General features: G+C 50.3%; 1 protein-coding gene across 8 annotated transcripts in view; it reads left to right on the forward strand.

Moving 5' to 3' along the window:
* PARP4 (poly(ADP-ribose) polymerase family member 4) overlaps positions 1–20,202 on the forward strand; it is a 2,159,601-nt gene that overhangs the window by 210,779 nt on the left and 1,928,620 nt on the right. For all 8 annotated transcript variants that reach the window (XM_085621544.1, XM_085621545.1, XM_085621546.1 and 5 more), the window contains exon 5: positions 15,289–15,352. In XM_085621544.1, coding sequence (XP_085477670.1) covers positions 15,289–15,352 — 64 coding nt within the window. The remainder of the gene's footprint in view (positions 1–15,288; positions 15,353–20,202) is intronic.

Genomic DNA, 20,202 nt, shown 5'->3' on the forward strand with positions numbered 1-20,202 from the left:
AATCCATGGGAAGATTATTATAAAAGTTGACAAGTACAAAGGCATTGGTATTACTCTGATGTAAAACGAGTATTTGAAAATTAGCAACCAGCATTATAGGGACTATACTTGTAAATTGGAGAATGTTTGATACAAAGATAGTTAATCCACCCTTGGCTCTACCAGAGGAGGTTGGTAAGGCTGGAGAGAAAAATGTTTTATAACCCTCGATATGCAGTTCTAATAGCTCCCAAGTTTCTTGTAGGCATAAAATGCCAAAGTCATGGACGAAGTCTGACCAGGCGCTATTTGCAACCTTTGCACGAAGCCCTGCCACATTCCAGAATAAAATCTTCAATACTGGGTCGTCCTTAGCTAACACGGGATCAACAGACGATCCCATGATTTCCTCCTGCAACCTGACCTTCCCAATATTTGCAGGGAACTCTTGGTTGGTTGCGTCATCGTGTGTCATGGGAAATTTTTTCCTTGGGGAAGTTAGTAAGTTAGTGGTACTACTTGTACAAAAGTCCCCATACTGAAGTCAGTCCACCCTTTCCAATTTGGAGAGTACGTCGAAGTGGTTAGAGATTGGGATATTATATCTAATACCCCTTCTCTCTTCCAGATCCGAGTATATGGGATCCCTTTGGCTCATAGAAGATTGGCAAGAAAAATATTGAGGATAGAAAAAACTCAAATCCTTAGTAAGAATTTTACTCTCGCCGAACATAAAGGACCGATTACATATGTGGTGGACTACCCGCCTGTCCCCAAAGTTGACGATGATACAGTGCCCTGGGAAATCCTTTCTCCTATGCCCCAGCCAGTTTATCCTTCTGGCAAATAATATTTGTGCGGATAAATCTGACGGGAGTGGTCTGTTGTTATTCAGCCAATAAACGACTTTATTTCTTAATTCAGGAAAGGACTCTACTTTTCCTTGGGGCAGTTCCGGAACGCCAACTAGGACTACTGTGTATGGCAGAGATGGTGGAGGTAGGTTGATGTGTGTGTACTGCCTCTCTGAACTAGATGGTGGGAAAAAAGCCTTTGGTGCGCAAGAGTTATTATTCACCCGACCCGTGTGTTCAGCGTGTTCAGGAGCCATTCCTAAAGTGCCCCCCCCCCCCCCGGTGATCTTACTAACTTCTTCTGGGTTCCTCAAGGCCCTCTGCATGGGGCTACCCTTGGTTTCTTTGGACTTCGATGTCTGAGAATCTTGAGACCTTGAATTAGATGGTAGCTGGGTAGCAATACTGGGGCCGGTTTGTTGTGATATGTCGGAGAATTGTTGACCAGTAAGCTTTATGATCGAGCTGTTCTTCAATAATTGCTCCAGCTTGTCTAATTTTTCCCCTAGACACTTTACCCTTTCCACGAGGGGAACTATTAAAGATTTCATGAGGGTTTCTATTTTATCCATGATTCCCTCGTTAAGCGGGGGAGTGGATGAAAGTAACAGAAGGTTAGTAGACTTTTCGTTATTTACAGCGTGAGACCCAACATCCTTGGTTGCTGTGGTCGATGTTATTGGCACGCTGTTAACAGGGTTTTTCCCTTTCGGTGCGATGGCTTTCGCAACAATTTTATTTTTCCTGGAACCCCCTGTAGTCCCCTTTGGTTTTTTAGCCTCTGGACCATGAATATTTAAGCGTTTCGTCTTATTCCTGGCCTGCTGCCCTCCAGTAGTTACTCGCGGGCCAACATTGTTAGCACTCTGGGGGGGTGGGAGAGATCAGGATTGGACTTGGTGGTAATTCATGATTCCCAATAGTTATTAAGTCCTCTGGCTGGGGGTCAGGGATGGGCTCGTTAAGGAAACAATTGGGGGAAATTGATAACCTAGTTGATAAAAACAAAGACCCGTCAGATGCATTGCTCATTCTTGAGCGAATATCTTGAGTTGTTGGAAAGTTATATATCCCGGGAAGTGCAACAAACGAAGGTGTTATCATAGAGTTTTGGCAGTTTATGGTAAGCATTGAAGTATTAGTAGAGGGCAAAGTGGAAAGGGACCCAGCTGGAAGCGAGAGGCGTCGTTCGGTGTGCTCTATAGCGTTTGCCACCACCCCTATTGTTTTCTGCAGCATTCGATCTATTGCTGTCAAACTGGGTAGTGGAGGATTTAAGGTTGGCTTATGTTTTGGGGCTGGTGCAGATGGTACAGATGATAAAGGAGTGTTCTTCCCCATACTTTGACAATCTCAATACGATTTAAACAGTAGTCACTAGAGGACACAGGTGGAGATATCAGTTTGTGTGAATCCAAGGGGGGTGGCCCGGCCACTAATGGTCACAAACGATCCCGCCCTTGTCCCGGACTTCGTCAGAGGTAAGGAACAGCCAGTATTCAGATCCTCTTTTTCCCTCTCTCACTTCCTCTCTGTGGAATCCGTGCGGCGGAGAACCATACGTGGCCGATTAAACAAAGAAAAGAAAGAAAAAATGGGTTTCAGCATATACTCCTGCTTTACTAGCAGCCTTCAGGGAAAGGAGTGAGGAAAAAGCACCTTTACCGCCACCGTGTGAACTTGAATCCCCAATCGAGGACTCTCGGAGCGACCCTCCTTCCTCTCCACTTGTGCAAAGCGGCTTGCTTTCAGTCGTGCTCCCTTTTTAAAAACCAACCACGTACGCATGCACGTACCTCTGGAAGCCACACTCCTCCAGGAGTGTAGCTGGCTTGTCTGCGGTACCGGAGGGGGTCCGGCTCCCTTTCCGGAGGTTCTTCGAAAGTCCTCCGCTGTGTCTCTGGTTTTCTCGGCTCCTACAGGGACAGCGAGCGCTTCTCCTCTTACTCAAGAAGCTTCCCAGGATGCGGCGGAAGAATCAACAGCCGCGGGGTCGGGGTTGGCCTCGCGTCCGGGGTCCCTCGGGGCTCCTCCGCGTCCCGCAGCTCCCGAGGCTCTCACTGCTCTCTTTCGGGTCAAACATCTCTGTCACAGCTCCGCCGCCATGCGGATTCAAAGTAGTTATTAAAATACTCTTTAATAGTATTTAGCCATTCTGTATGTCAGCACCGCAGCCGGTCCGATAAATCCCGCTGGTTCAGGATTTGGACTGTTGGCTTTGCTCTCCCAATCTGAAGAAAGGGGTGCGTTTTCAGCTTCCTCCTCCCCTCTTGTTAACAACGGACGCCAGTCTTTTGGGCTGGGGGCCACATTGGGGTCTTTGGAGGACAAGGGTCAGTGGTCTCGGGCGGACAGTGCCCGTCCAGCAGTATGGCGGGAGTTGACGGGTCATTTGGCAGGCAATGCTGTTCTTTCAGGTTTCTCTCCAAGGGGCAAATCTGTTGGTTTGTAACGACAATCAGGTGGCTCACTGTTACTTAACCCACTAGAGGAGAACCTGGTGCGTGTCTCTGAATCTGCTGGCTTCCATGATTTGTGCCTAGACAGAGTCTCACTTGTTGGTGTTGAGGGCTGTTTACATTCAGGGGCGCCTGAACTTTCATGCGGACAGCTTGAGCCACAACTTTCCATCCTTGGTTCAGTTCCGGGACCGTTGTCTTCGGTTCGGGCCTCCCTGGATCGATCTTTTTGCTTCCCCTCACAACTCTCTTCTCCCTCTGTTCTGTTCCGAGGTGATTTGTCCTCAGGCTTGGGCGGTGGATGCCCTCTGAATTCCTTGACCCTCTGGCCTTCTGTATGCCTCCCCTCCAAATCCCCTCCTCCCAAGGGTGCTGCAGAAGATTCGGGGAGAGAGAGTGTCTGTGCTCTTGATTGCTCCTTTTTGGCCTTGCCGCCTTTGGTTTCCGCTGCTGGTGCACCTGGCCAGGAGCAGGTTTGTCTGGCTTCTCGTGGTTCCATCTCCACTTCAGTTTCCTCTTCTGTATTTGTCTCGTCTTTATTGATTAAATCTGACTGCCTGGCTCTTGAAGGGTTGACGTTGGAATCTTTGGGTTGTTCTTCTTTGGTGGACTGTGATATCCAGCAGTCGTGTAGGCCTTCTACCCTTAAGAGCTATGTTAAGCATTAGGGTTCTTTTGTCTCTTGGTGCTCATCTCATGGTGTCGATCCTCTGGTTGGGGATCCGGCCTCTATTCTTGATTTTCTTCGAGATGGGTTTTTGAAAGATCTTTCCCCTTCTACTTTGTCTGCTCACTGGGCTGCGGTTCGTACATGTAGAGGTCTGGGGACCTCCTTGGAGGGTATTGCTCCTTTGGTGAGTCAGCTTCTGCAGAGTTTTTGGCTTTATTGTCCGGTTGCTCCTTTCATTGTGCGTTCTTGGGATTTGCCGACTGTTTTGAGGGGTCTGCAGTTGCCCCCTTTTGAACCGTTGTTGGAAGCTGATTTGTTGTGGTTGTCTGCTAAGGAGGGGTTTCTGTTGGCCATCACCTCCTCTAGGCGGTTGGGTGAGTTGGGTGCTTTGCTTATATCCTTTCCTTACTTGCAGTTCTTGCAGTACAGTGTGGTTTTGCGGCTTGACCTGGCTTTTCTCCCTAAGGTCTCCTCCAAATTCCATTTACAGCAGGAGGTGATTATTCCTGATTTGCCTGGAGATTGTTGTGCTTGTTCCCTCTGCCTTGGATTTTTGCAGGACCCTTCAGGTTTACCTCCAGTGTACCCTTGGGTTTCATCTTCCTCCTGCCCTGTTTGTCTCCTGTGGGGGTGTGGTCAAGGGGAAGAAGGTATCTACTTCCACCTTAAATCGGTGGGTGCGTTTGGTGGTCTGTCACTCCTATAAGTCTGTGGGTCTACCTCCTCGGGCTCAGTTGCAGGGACTTTCGACGTGTTCTGCGTCCACTTACTGGCCTGAGGCGGCGGGGGTTTCTATCCAGGAGATTTGTATTGCGTCTACTTGGCAGTCCCATCATACATTTGTCCGGCATTATTGCCTTGATATTTTGCATGCATCTGTGGACAATTTTGCTGTTGGCTGTGTCTTAATCATTTGTTTGATTAAATGTTTTGTACTTTTGCATGGATCCCTGGTGTCTTGCGTTTTTCTTCTTGTTTTCTGCTTGTGAGGTCCTCACATTGTAAGGACTGGGACGAGGAGGACATATGAGGTGTTAATGCTTCGTTACTTACCTGTAATCTTCATTACCCCAATTAAGATCCTCCTCGTCCCGGTACTGTTCCCTCCCTCCCACTGTGTTTGTGTCTGGACTTGTTGATAACAGGCATAGCGGTGGGTGGGAGGGGCTTATATAAGGGAAATAAAGAAAACACTAGCGTTTTGTATAAGCCTGTCGTGAGGCAGGACCGCCTCACATTGTAAGGACTGGGACGAGGAGGACCTTAATCGGGGTAATGAAGATTACCCGTAAGTAACTAAACATTTGTCGGCAGACCACATCCGACAGTTATACAAATACTATGACTGCTGCAATTTATACTACACTCTTATGTCTTTACTTTATTTCAGTGTAGCAACATCTTAGGATAATGTAATAATGTGTCTTACGTGATGACCTATTTCTACAGTAAAGCATTTTGGAACCTTTTGATATTGTCCGCCGGTACAAAAAAAATGCACTAATAAATACATTAACAAATCGCGCTATATAATAATACCTAAATAAACAATCAGTGTGCATGACGACCAGGTACATCACAGAAGAATGGAGCAAAAGAAGGCAAAGCCCAGACTAGCACTCTGAGATCGCTCGGAGTGGATTGCGCTACATAGAACTTTAAAAAACCACAGTCATTTGTACAATTCCTCTGCATGTGTATGTGGAAGGCAGTGTAAGCGTGGGTGCCTCTTAACAGCAATCTATAATGTTTGACTTTACACCTTTTTCTATATAATACTTTTCTTTTTTTTAATTATTTCTGCCGGAATCTAAATCTTGACTCGCTGGGCTGCTATTGGAGGAGGCTATGCTTTATCAATTGCATAACATCTGAGCTCTCTGTAACAGTGTATGCATTTACTCCACGTGTGTATCAATACAATAGGTGCCACTGGGGACACACTGTGCATATCTGCCTGGTCAGACCCCGCCTGTGTGCTTTGTGCGCAACAGTTTTACTGGATTAATGAGTGTGTTGTGTGTGTGCCTTAAGTACATTTGTGCATTTCTGCTGGGCCCAAATCTGTTCTGTGCGTGTGCTTTTTATGCATGTGTGTTTCAGCACACATTATATGTGTATGTGCGGTGCACTGCATCGGAGACCAGGAGTGTGCATTTTGTATTTAGATATGTCACATAAGCACATGTTTGTGACAAGTAACCGATATTAATGACTGTCATGTACTAACAGATACATGTAAAGTGAGTAAAACCAAACTAACATATCCGTCCCAAATAGGGCAAGGGCTAGATTTAGAACTATTCGGGCCCAAACTGAAACTTCCATACAAAAGTTATGTGAAGGCATGTATGCGTTGCATGCACCACCACCCATCCCGCAGTCATCTCAGCTGTTCTCTCTAGTTTCTGACTTTCTCCCTAGCACAGCAACAACTACTCTAGTCAACAAGTACAACTACTGAACACAGTCAGTAACAGCGCCAGCGTGGTGGCACAGCCAAAGACTGCGGTGAAAGACAGTAGCACGCGGCGGGGAGGAGGCAGCTGAACAGCAAGTTACATTGGGAAAATGGCTAACCAAATTGTGTAGTTACTCAACTGAACAACAATAGAAGACACATGTCGAGATGTGACTGTGTGTGTCCCACTTCGGAGAGAGACTCCAGGCAAAAGTGGTCAGTGCTGAAACAGTGTAGCACCCAAGGAGGCCACGAGACGAGGTCAGGACGATGGTAGGTCTGGTGGTCTCACTCTCGCTCCTCTTAGTCTACCATGGGGCTCCCTGACCTTTGTGTGCAGTGCCAACTCTAACACCCGCAAAGAGGGAAGCGAGAGAGAGAAGATGGGCTGGGCAGGGCTACAAGGGCAGAAAATGGCCAATCACTGCACGGTTTAACAATAAAGCCAAACAGTGATTGGTCATGTCATGCTCTGTGGACACTAGCCGGGTCCCGCCCTGTGCAGCCTCACATGTAGACACTGCATCATAAGCCTAGTTACCGCCTCAGCCAGTCAATACACTGCTCCCATGCTGTCATGTTACCAACACAGCATGAGAGCATCAGGATTGGCTCGGGCAGGCAACCTCACCACTTTTTAGGGTACAGGGGGGAATCCAGCTGTTTCCCCCCCCAACCCCCCCCCCCCCCAACCGGCTCACTAATTGAGCAGGTGGAGAGTCCTATAGTGCGTATGCCGAGCTGGCCAGAGAAAGGCAGCCGTCGAGCCCGACGTGCTCACTTTGGACCATGATGCTCTGAGCATTGTGTCTGCTCTGCTGTCAACATTATTAAGTCCCATCCCCCTCCAGCCCGCATCATTGTGCACTGGCTTCCTAACTCAGCTGATTGTCGAGTGCCACGGGCAGATACAAAAAAAAGTGTACACATGTTTTACCAATTAAAAAACGTATTCATGATTAATATGGGGGACAGAGGGGCAAAAATGTCAGTAGGGTGACGCCCTAAGGAAAGCACCGCAGCTGTGTAGCCTCCTTGGTAGCCACACCACTGGGTTGGGCTAGCGAGCTCCATATGACAAAAGAGGGGTTCTGCCATCTTGAGAATGGGTAGAATAGAGACTTCTGGGATATCTAGATGCCACACTTTGCAAGAAATAGTCATCAGGAGGGAGGAACCTGACTAGTGACTGCTACCTCCCCTGCGGTCGATTTCTGGGAATAAAAAGGGCACTCCTAGCACCAGAACTCAGATCTCGTTGGAGAAGAGGATCACAGAAGGACTGTTGTGTTGCACCAAGGACCCGGCAAAGAGAGGCGGCAGGGACATGGACTGCACCTGCTATACCTGGTGGCTAACAAAGGAGAAGAGACTGTGCCTGCTGTGTTCTGCTCATGGAGATGTAGACCCCTGAGCCCAGTAGAAGCAAGAGACTCCAACAGGTATTTGGCTGACCTCCTGTTTGCAGCACAGGGCCACAACAGTTGAAGAAGCCTGCTGGGTCGAGTAAGTAGCCCAGATTCCCGAATCACCATTGCTCACCTCCATGCAGCCCAAGGGGCCAAGACCCAATGCTCAAAAGTTGCTCCTGAGTCTGCTGGACCCGGGAGAGTCGTCAGAGTGCAGCCAGGGCGCCCAGGAGGCAAATTACCATCAAAAGCAGAAAAACAGTGTTCGAGGCATATGAGCTGCAGATTACACACTTGTGCAGAGATCGCCATCTGGTGTTGGGCCCGGATGTTTGCAGTTTGTTTTTCCTCTTGGAAAGTCTTAGGAAGTCACGAGGTTGGTGACTCCTCCTTTGGATCGTATTGCGCATGGGCTTCGGCTCCATCCTCCGATTGTTTTTTTCCGCCATTGGGCTCGGATGTAATCTTCGCGCTCCGGTTCCGAACAGCTTCCAGTTCGACGATCGACGTGCAATCCTCACCCCAATTCGCGGTATTGTTTCGATCGTGATCTCCCCGCTCGACGCGCCTTCTCATCGGCACAGACCTTCGGTTCCAGTCGCTGACGGCGGTCTTCGGGCCTATCCAAGCTCCGGTCCTGGCTAATGGAAAGGACTCCATTTAAAAAGTGCCCTCGATGTGGGTCCAAATTCCCCCACACCGATCTCCACGAGGTATGCAATCTCTGCCTCTCCCCTGAACACGAGGCTCGAGACTGTCCGGCGTGCAAGTCCTTCCGGTCCAAAAAGACTATTCGGGACCGAAGAGCCAGAAGAACCATGGCAGACTCCTCGACGACGATTCCGGACGACATCTTCAGCGAAGGCGTCGATGCTCCAGAACAGCATCACACCGACGAGGGACTAGTCAGTGCCTCCGAAGCCGACGACTCAGATGTGGAGGACATCACTCCGGCACAGAGGGTCGTGAGTACTGATCTACCCCTCCCACACCCTCGCCGGCACCGAAAAAGGTTTCGGTCACGCCTTCGGGCCTAGGCAAGACCAAAGACACTGCTTCCCACACCGCACCTTCGGGCCTGGTAAAGAAGCCAAGTAAGCCTTCCGGTGGCTCGGGCTCGAGCCAGCCCACCGTCGGTGCCGATAAACACTCTTCGGCACCGAAAAAGAAACCGGCTTCCATCCCGACACCGAGCCCCGCACCGAAACACTCGGGTCGAAACCCAGCTCTTCGGTACCGACACCATCTTCGGTACCGACCAAAGCACACAAGGCCACCGACACTTCGAAGCCGAAATCCATCTCAGCACCAACCAAACAACCGGAGTTTCCTAAGCATGGTTCCAAACAACGAACCGGCACAGATAAACCTAAGAAACCAACGGCCCCGACGTCTTCGGCGTCGACGGACCAACCAACCTCACCAGAACTCTTTACACCGGATCCCTTACAAAAAACATTAACCAAGGATCCTAAAACAGAACATTTAATGCTCTCTAACAAAAAGAGACAACTGGAGAAACCTGCTCCGCCTCCACCTCCAAAGAGGAAGGACTCTGCTACCTCCCCTTTCAGAATACCTTCCCCACCTCCTCCACCCCCTCCACCTTCTCCTCCTCCACCTCCTCCGCCTTCTCCACCCCAACCTCATCATTGCCCAACCCCATCTCCGGATGATGATGATCAGGGGGATCCATATGATGACATAGGAGATGTGCCCCAAGATCTACCTACAGGGGACCCCACCCCCACAGGATCCCCAGACCCATGGGACGATTATAATATCCCTGATATCCCTAACATCCCACAGGACGATCTTTACCCTTCAGACCTTCTCCACCAGAAGACTCATTGGGGTTCAACCATCTACTGCAAAGGGCAGCACACTATCACGGGGTAGATCTATCTACCGACCCCGTGGAGGAAGATTTCCTATTCGATACATTTGACACCACACATAGGGCCGTCTCCATATTGCCTATGCTCAAAGGAGTTATAAAGCATACGCCAGAGGTCTTTAAGGACCCAGTCAGAGCCAGGGTCATTAACCCGCGCATTGAGAAGAAATATAAATCCGCCCCTACAGATCCCTCTTACATCAAAGGGCCAGCGCCACTAGATTCTCTGGTAGTATCCACCGCACGTAAAAGGGCCAACTCCCAGGCGTCAGGCGAAGCACCACCACCTGACAGAGTCTAAACTCTTGGACGCATCAGGCAAGCGTACTGCATCCCAAGCTGCCAATATATGGCGTATCGCCAACACACAAGCGCTACTAGCCAGGTATGACAGGGCCCATTATGACGAATTGGAAGCCATCTCCCTGATAAATATAAAGCTAGGGCCAAAAAACTAATTCAGGAGGGCAAAACCATTACTAATACCTCCATACGTTGTGCCCTAGACGCAGCAGACACAGCCTCCAGGGCCATCAATACTAGTGTCCTCCTCCGTCGCCATGCCTGGCTAAGGATCTCAGGTTTTAAACCGAAGGTACAAGCCTCCATCCTCAACCATCCCTTTGACCAGGAACATCTGTTTGGCCCAAAAGTGGATGAGGCCCTAGAAAAAATGAAAAAGGACACTGACACGGCAAAATCTATGGGAGCCTTGCAATCACACCCTCCCAGACGCTCCGTTCGCTGCTCTTCCTTTCGGAGCACATCCAGAGGCTACTCCTCAGACACCGCTTGCACTTCATATAAATCCCCTACTCAGTCCACCTTTACAAGGGGTTACCAAAGAGGCGGCTACAGGGGTAACAATAACAAAGGCAGAGGCAAAACAAACACCGCCCGCTCTGCCACACCACCTACCCAATGACTTTCCTCCGCTTCCCCCAGACCATCCTACTCCGGTCGGGGGCAGACTCCAAAATTTCCTTCCTGTCTGGGCTACCATCACCTCAGACAAATGGGTAACACAAATAATTCGGTCAGGATACTGCCTAGAACTAATATCTACCCCCCCAAACATTCCACCCAGACAACGCCCAATGTCACAAGAACATCTAATGTTACTAAAGCAGGAAGTAATCTCCCTCCTGCACAAAAAGGCAATAGAACACGTTCCTACTAACCAACAAAATATGGGGGTTTACTCCCTATATTTTCTCATACCAAAAAGGGATGAGACTCTACGGCCCATCCTAGACCTCCGGCCCCTAAACAGATACATACACTCAGACCATTTTCACATGGTAACGCTTCAGCAGGTACTTCCGCTGCTCTCCCAAAACGACTTCCTCACCACTTTGGACCTAAAAGACGCGTATTTCCACATTCCAGTGCACAACGCTCACAGGAAGTACCTCAGATTTGTAGTGGACGGACAACACTACCAATTCAAAGTGCTCCCGTTCGGAGTCACAACAGCACCACGAGTATTCACCAAGTGCCTAGCAGTGGTGGCAGCACATCTGCGAAGACAACACATTCATGTCTTCCCATACCTAGACGACTGGCTGATAAAAGCCAGCTCATACAATCAGTGTGTACAACACACGTCCACCACTATCCAACTACTTCACCAGCTAGGCTTCACGTTAAACCACGAAAAGTCCCATCTACAACCATCCCACGTCAAACAATATCTCCGTGCCACCATAGACACCTCAAAAGCGCTCGCCTACCCCAATCCTGCCAGGATTGCAAGCATTCAGGCTCTACATGCAAAATTCATAGCATAACACTCCCTTCCAGCTCGGAACTAATAGGGATGATGGTCTCTTACATCTTCATAGTACCCCACGCAAGACTCCAGATGCGTCTTCTCCAAGAGTGCTTAGCGCGCCAATGGAACCAGGCCCAGGGTCAATTAACATATCTGGTGTTGGTAGACGGTCGCACCCATCGCTCTCTGCAGTGGTGGAACACCACAAACCTTTCCAAAGGTCGACCGTTCCTAGACCTGGTTCCTCAGATAGTACTGACAACGGACGCATCTCTCTCCGGCTGGGGAGCTCATCTATTACATCTCAACATGCAGGGCAAATGGACACCTCAACAGAAGTTACTCCATATCAACCATCTGGAGTTACTAGCAATCTTCTTAGCCCTAAAATCTTTTCAAACACAGATTTCAGGCAAGGCAGTCCTAATCCGCACAGACAACATGACAGCCATGTATTATATTAAAAAACAAGGTGGGACACACTCTCCACAGCTCTCTCAACTAGCACAGAGCATATGGAGATGGGCCATACCCCAGAAAATCTTTCTCCTAGCCCAACATGTCCCAGGAGTCCAAAACACTATGGCAGATCTGCTCAGCAGACAAACACAACAAATCCACGAATGGGAGCTTCACCCGCAAGTTCTCAGATAGACCTCTTCGCCACCCACGAAAACACCAAATGCCCAAGCTTCGCCGCCAGATACCCACACCCATTGTCCAAAGGCAATGCGATATGGATGAACTGGTCAGGCATATTTGCGTACGCTTTTCCGCCTCTCCCACTCATTCCACTAGTGGTGCTCAAACTACAACAACACTCCCTCGTACTAATATTAGTAGCTCCAACTTGGGCCAGACAACCGTGGTACACCACACTGCTGGAACTATCTGTAGTACCGCACCAAAAATTACACCTCTCTCCACACCTCTTAACCCAGAACCATGGAGAGATCAAACACCCGGACCCAGCTCAGCTCAACCTTGCGATCTGGCTCCTGAAATCCTAGAGTTCGGGTACCGAAATCTTCACCCTGACTGAATGAACGTCTTCAGAGAAGCTAGACGACCTACCACTAGAGCGTGCTACGCCGCCAAGTGGAAACGCTTTGTTGTCTATTGTCATGACAACACATTCAATCCCCTGGACGTGTCCATTAAACATATCATAGGCTACTTACTCCACCTACATAGGTACATTCTAGCCTATACGTCCATTCAACTACACCTCGCAGCCATAGCAGCTTACCTACAAAACAGGCAACATCTATCACTCTTTAGAGTACCTGCCATTAAAGCCTTCATGGAAGGCCTTAAAAGAATAATTCCCCCCAGAGTGCCACCCTCACCTGTGTGGAACCTAAATATCGTTCTCACAAGACTAATGGGACCTCCCTTCGAACCACTATACAAATGTGAACTTCAATTCTTAACATGGAAAACCGCCTTTCTTGTAGCCATCACTTCCCTCAGAAGGGTCAGTGAGATACAAGCACTTACCATTCAAGAACCCTTTCTACAAATGTACCATAACAAGGTTGTTCTCCGTACCAACCCAAAATTCCTCCCTAAAGTCATTTCTCCCTTTCACCTAAACCAATCTGTAGAACTACCAGTATTCTTCTCGCAACCACAGACCGTTGCAGAAAGAGTTCTTCACACACTAGATGTCAAACGAGCCTTACTCTACTACATCGAGAGAACACAACCTTTCCGTAAGACCAAACAACTGTTTGTATCTTTCTCTCCACCACACAAAGGCAGCCCCATCTCCAAAGCAGGGATAGCTAGGTGGATTGTCAAATGCATTCAAATTTGCTACCATAAAGCAAAACAAACGCTATCCGTTCCCCCTAAAGCCCATTCTACACGTAAAATAGGGGCTTCCATGGCATTCTTAGGGAACATCCCCTTAGATGATATCTGCAAAGCAGCTACATGGTCAACACCGCCCACTTTCACTAAACACTATTGTGTAGATGTGCACACTAAGCAACAAGCTAGTGTGGGCCAGGCTGTACTCAAAACATTATTTCAAACCACTGCAACAGATACGGGTGGTCGCCGCTAAGGTTGGGTACTGCTATATAATCTATGCACAAGTGTGTAATCTGCAGCTCATATGCCTCGAACGGAATATGCTACTTACCAGTATGCATCTGTTCTTGGCATGTAGAGCTGCAGATCTACACACGCCCACCCGCCTCCCCGGCTACCTGTATCTGTTCCAGTTTATCTTATTTAGATACCACACACATGGGCCTCTTAACTGTTATTACTACGCTCCATCTTTCCCTGCTGGCGAAAAACAATCTGAGGATGGAGCCGAAGCCCATGCACAATACGATCCAAAGGAGGAGTCGCCAACCTCGTGACTTCCAAAGACTTTCCAAGAGGAAAACCAAACTGCAAACATCCGGGCCCAACACCAGATGGCGATCTATGCACAAGTGTGTAGATCCGCAGCTCTACATGCCAAGAACAGATGCATACTGGTAAGTAGCATATTCCTATTCCGGGTGACTGATAGCCCAGTGGCGACGGGACTTCTTCCGAGCTTGAGAAGACTTCAAGGGACGTTAGACTCTGTGGCCACGATCGCCTCACCAAGTCTGTGGATCGAGGAATAACCTCAGGAAGTCCCCTGTTGACTGCACAGCATCCTGTTTCCCTTGCATCAGGACCACTTCATAGATGTCACTGACAAGGAGCCCCTGACCCTGGAACTAAATTGAATACTGCTTTTCCTGGAGAGGTAACTGTTTCTGTGGACCTTGCTGGGCCCCCTGACTGACTGTCTGCCGTAGTTGGTCACGTAAAGTAACTAAGTAACCGCATTGATACCTACCCAAATGTTTCTTGAAAAGTTTCTAAGTGTCATATTCGTTGAATGCTTTTTAACTAAAACACGTTGATTTACTATACCTTGTAAATGCTCTATCTCCAGGAACCCTCTGATGGATCTTTTTCAGTTTGGTGTCTAAATTTACATAAAAATCTAATCTTGACCCTTGTCTTGATAGGCCCGTATTGGTGAATGGGTAGTGTACCCCAGATGAGTGTCCTCTGTGTTGCGAATAGGGCTCGCACATCTACAGGAAGTAGTTGAAGTGGCAGAAGATGCTGATCCCAAGTTGGGAGCAATGATAGTTCAGAGCAGAACTAAGACAGATGGGAGATGCATACTCTGAGAGGTAGCGCTACAAGACCCTTGAGAGGCAGTTCCAGAGTTAGTTACCTTTTATTCGGAATAATACGCTTAATCTCATTAAGTATGCTGGAAGGGGTTGAGTGCAATAATTCGTAAAAACACAGACCGCAGAAATAATCTGCGTAGGTAATAAAACCCCACGTGATGGGGGTGGAGGGTGTCCCTTGCTCATCTATTTGCAGTGGCAGCTTCTCCTGTTGGCAGATGTGGCCTTGAAAAACTCTAAAGTTTGCAGGGAAAGCTGCAACCTTTGTAATAACTTTTCAATGACCCTAAGTGAAACTTATATGCATCTCTGGTTTCTGCAAAAGAACTCAAAAGTGTAAAAGATTGGTCACCTAATGTCTATGCTTCTCGGCCTCCTGCCAGCATTGCTGAAAGGTAAGCTTATAGAATTCACTGGAAATATGCTTTTCTTTACAAGTTCAGTTTAGTGTTAGTAGTATTGTTTAAGTTAACAGATTATCTAATAACAAATGCTCACATCTCATTTAACTATTCACTGCTTCTTTTTTAAAAAGTAAAAAGAAAGCCATTTGGAAATGTTTAGATTACTCTGTGATATGTCTTGCAGATAAGGAACATGGCAAAACCTTTGAAGAATCAGCTGAAAAGGAGAAAAAGAAATCCAAAAAAAGGTTTGGATTGGATATTTAAGTCTTTTTTATCAAGTGATTTGCTCCAGAGGTACCGTTGTACATAAATGCCTGTATGTTTCTTAAGCACTTTATCCCACTCCATATCCAGAATCTATTCTGTCTTTACTGAAATCTCACAATCACAAGAGAGGGCTAGGTTTCTCTGATGTGTAGATATCTAGTGGCATGTTATGTCTGACTGAAGTCAGTATATTGAAAGGGCAGATTGAGCTTTTTAGGCCAATGAAGATGGCAGCGTGGGGCTTGACAACTCCGTAAAATTCTTCTATGTATATTTAACCACCAGAACAAGCAAGCAGAGGCAGTCATAGCGAGAATGATAGAAGTCTGTCTTGAAAGCCCAGCAGGTAAATTTCATTCTGTAGTAGGGGATCTCTGTGTATAGTCATAATCTAGTGAATAGTCCCGCCCATGTGCGTGGACCCCGGAGCAATAAAAAATAATCTCTCAAGGTGTCAAATCATGCAGACCTGCATCCACCTTTAAGAGAGAATTTAATTTAAAGACAGATAATGCAGCCTATACCCACAGGCTACACTGTCCAGTACTTCAACTAGAATTCCACCAACATCCACAAACAGCACTGCCTGTCCAGCTTTTCTCCACACAGGAAAAAACCCTGCCTCTACCAGCAAAAGCGTCTGGAATGATAGAGAGGAAGGAATGGACAGACAAGCCCCATAGGCTGCCATTATGTGGCTGGGAACAGGATACTGTGCCTTTAAGAAAACTTTCCAGATTTCCAGAACTTTCCCAGTATCCCAGAATGCACAGCAGGTCCCTTTTACTTTCAGTTCTTTTTTCCGGCTCCTGCTAGCAGGACCCTGGAGCATTGAGCTCTCCCTTTCGAGGGTTATTTGTTACTTTGCAAGTGTTAGAAAGTCCTTTTTCCTTCTAGTGTTATCAGAATGACTGGCTTGTTCGACAAGTGTCCTGATTGTGGAAGAAAAAAGGCTAAGTCAGACACACACAGGGTGTGCATCGTCTGCCTTCCCCAGTCCCACGTGCCTGAGGAGTGTGAGATCTGCCGCTCTTTTTCAGCCAGGACCCTGAGAGAGAGGAAGAAGATCAGGCTCCAGGTCCTGGAGGACAGAAGGCTGAAGGCACGAGGTGGGTCTGGAGGGGCTGATTCTGCCCATGCTGAGGCCTCTGGGGGGCTCCCCAGGGGCAGGAAGACCAGCAAGCGTCCCCACTCCCCGTCGAGGGCGTCGACGGCGGCGTTGAGGGGGATGACTACGGTCTGTTCGCCATCTCCCCAGGGCTCTGGGGAGAAGCGGCGTCTACGATCGACGTCGAAGGAGCTGAACAGACCGCCGTCGACGACATCGGCATCTTCTGCGACGACGGCGAGATCAGGCCCGGCGTCGGCGCTCGCCGTCGAAGGGGGAGCGCCGCTCACCGTCGGCGAAGAGGCGACGGTCGCCGTCAAAGCGATCTACGTCATGGAGATCGACGTCGAGACGATCGCCGTCGAGAAGACGATCGCTGTCGAGAAGACGATCGACGTCGAGAAGATAGACGTCGAGAAGGTCGACGTCACGGAGGTCGATGTCGAGACGACGCTCAGCGTCGAGGCAGTCGACGTCGAGACGGCGCAGGGGGAGCCCTGACGCCAGGAGTAAGAGGGGAACGGAGTCGCCGGGATCGGGGTACTCCGTGGTGTATACACCCCCTCGGAACCCTACGCCATCACCACCTCCTCCTCCACCACCACGTCCGCCGACGCCTCCACCACCACTGCCACCTCCGCCACCACCACCGCCACCACGGCCGGCGTCACCACCTCCGCCTCTCCCTCCGATACCACCTCGCACCCCGTTGGGGCCGCCTGCAGTTCCACCGACGTCGGTCTCCCTGCCCAGGTATCCGACTCCGCCGCAGGGGACACCGAGGCCGCGTCACCCACGGTCGCCGGGCCCGGCTAGACCGTCGGACAGGCCGAAGCCAAGGAGGTCACGCTCCTGCTCCGTCAGGAGGAGAAGGTCGCGGAGCCGTAGGAGGTCGTCGTCGTCGACATCGGGACGGCGCCATAGGAGGCACAGGTCCAGGTCACGCACACGGTCCTCGGCCAGGGACTTCTCGCCGACGCTGTCGGACTCACCGGGGACTCGGGTGTCTCCGGTGGATGATCTAGTCTCCTTCCAGGAGGTGCTGCTGCGGGGGGCAGCCAAGTTGGGCATCTCGGTGACGGTACCGACGCCCACGACGTCCGTGATATTCGAGACTCTACACAAAAAACACCTGTCTCGCCCTCTGCTGCCTCTAGTGCCGGGACTGGTGGAACCCGCGTTGGAGTTGTTCCTCACCCCCGCGGTGACAAAATCCGCTCCCTCACGGCTCATGAAAAAGTATCGGGCCCCGTACTCGGACCCTGCTTTTTTACGGATGGACCCGAAGCCGGACTCTGTCATCGTGACGGCGGCGAGCAAGCAGCATGCGAGTGCTCCTTCATCGACGGTCCCGCCCGACAAGGAAAGCCGCTGGCTGGACTCGGCGGGCAGGAAGGTGTGTGGGACCGCGTCTACCACCATGAAGGCGGCAAGTGCGGGGGCGCTGTTGGGGCGTTACGACCGGGCCCTGTGGGAGTCCCTCCAACAGTATGCGGACCTGCTGCCCCGGGACAGGAAGGAGGACTTCCTGGAAACGGTGCGAGAGGGCATGCTGGTTTCGAACCAGGTCATCAGTGCGGCAGCGGATGTCTCCTTGTTGGCGGCGCACTCCTACTGTCATGGTGTCCATCAGAGGCGTCACTCTTGGCTGCGCCTGACGTCGCTCAAGCCAGAGGCTCAGCACAGAGTAGCCAGTCTGCCCTTCTCGGGGGAAACCCTGTTTGGAAAACATGCGGATGATGAGATGGCCCGCATGAAGGAGGAGGCGGAGACCCTGACGGCTGTCGGGTTGGAGAAGGCCGAGAAAAAGAAGCGCCCGTTCCAGAGGCGGTTCGGGTCTACGGGCAGAGGGCGTGGGCAGGGTTCGGGACAGCAGCAGCACCAACAGCAGCAGTTCCGGAAGCCCTTCCAGAAACGCCAGAGGGGTAGAGGAGGCCAGCAGGCGGCTACCACTACCAAGGGCCCGGCTGGGTCTCGGCCCTGAGCGACTACTTCCCCCTCAACCGTTACCCACTCCAGTGGGGGGGAAGCATTCAACTTTTTCCGGCAGAGTGTAGAAAAATTACTAAGGACAAGTGGGTGCTGAATATTGTTTGCAATGGATACAGTCTTCGGTTTATCAGCCCGCCTCCAGCGATTCCGCCGGTAAGCTCTCGGTTCCAGCTGAGAGAGCTCCAGGCGGAGGCAGACATCTTGTTGAGAAAAAAGGCGGTAGAAGAGGTACCTCTGTCTCAAAGGGGAAGAGGTCTGTACTCTCGGTTCTACCTCGTTCGCAAGAAGGACAAGAACGAGTTCAGGCCCATTCTGGATTTGCGACAGGCAAACAAATGGATTCGCAGAGAGAAGTTTCGCATGCTATCGTTGCATCAGATTTACCCTCAGCTGCAACGGGGAGACTGGCTCTGTGCCATAGATCTACAGGATGCGTACTTCCATGTGCCCATAGCACGGAAGCACAGGAAGTTCCTGCGATTCCAAGTCGGCGCCAATCACTATCAATACACAGTACTGCCATTCGGGCTAAAGTCTGCGCCCAGGACTTTCTCGAAGTGCATGGTGGTGGTGGCGGCACACCTGCGAAGGAACAAGGTGTTTGTCTACCCGTATCTGGACGATTGGCTGATCAAGGCATCATCCTACTCGGAAGCGCAAGAACACTTCCGGTGGACGTGCGCTCTCTTGCACAAGCTGGGGTTACACGTCAACATGTCCAAATCGGTCCCGACTCCGGTCCAGTGCATACAGTACCTGGGAGCCTCCATCGATACGCGGTCAGCAAGCGTGTCTCCTTCGGAGGAGAGACAGTTATCACTCCTTCGGAAGGCTCAGGACCTCAGGACTGCTCCATCGACGACAGTGCGGAAGGTGTCTTCGCTGCTGGGATCGATGGCCTCCTGTATCTTCCTCACGCCTCACGCACAGCTGCACATGAGACCACTGCAGGAGTGCTTGGAGGATCAATGGGATCAGAAGACAGGCTCTTGGGACGACAAGATACGACTGTCTCTATATGCTCTTCAGTCTCTGAAGTGGTGGTGTTCGGCTGAAAACCTCCTCAGGGGGGTTCCCTTCCACAAGGACATTCCCACGAAGAGTGTCGTGACGGATGCGTCTCTCCAGGGCTGGGGAGCGCATTCCGGGGACTTGCAGTTTCAAGGAAAGTGGTCCCCGTTGGAGTCGACGTACCACATCAATTTCCTGGAACTCAGAGCTGTCTTCCTGGCGTTGAAGGCCTTCCTTCCGTCCTTCCAGACCAACTCGCTGCTGATACAGACGGACAATACAACCACTATGTATTACCTCAACATGCAGGGGGGGTCGAAATCGCGCACTCTGTCGCAGGAGGCGCAGGCGATCTGGCACTGGCTTCTGGCCCGAGGACTGACGATTACGGCCACACATCTGCCAGGGGTACAGAATGCTCAGGCGGACGCACTGAGCAGGCTGATTCAGGAAAACTACGAATGGGTCATAAACGACGAAGTACTAGGAGAAGTCTTCGCAAGGTGGGGGACTCCAGACGTAGATCTGTTCGCCACCGCCGAAAACAGCAAATGCCGAGACTTCGCATCCAGGTACTACCAGCGGGGGACGCTGGGGAATGCGTTATGGATCGATTGGTCGAACAGCTTTCTGTACGCTTTTCCACCCATTCCCCTGATTCCGGCAGTGCTCATCAAGCTGTCCCAGTCCAGGGCGCGGATGATCCTGATCGCCCCG

Source organism: Triturus cristatus, chromosome 8 (assembly GCF_964204655.1).
Source record: "Triturus cristatus chromosome 8, aTriCri1.1, whole genome shotgun sequence".
In the NCBI taxonomy this organism is placed as follows: Eukaryota; Metazoa; Chordata; class Amphibia; order Caudata; family Salamandridae; genus Triturus; species Triturus cristatus.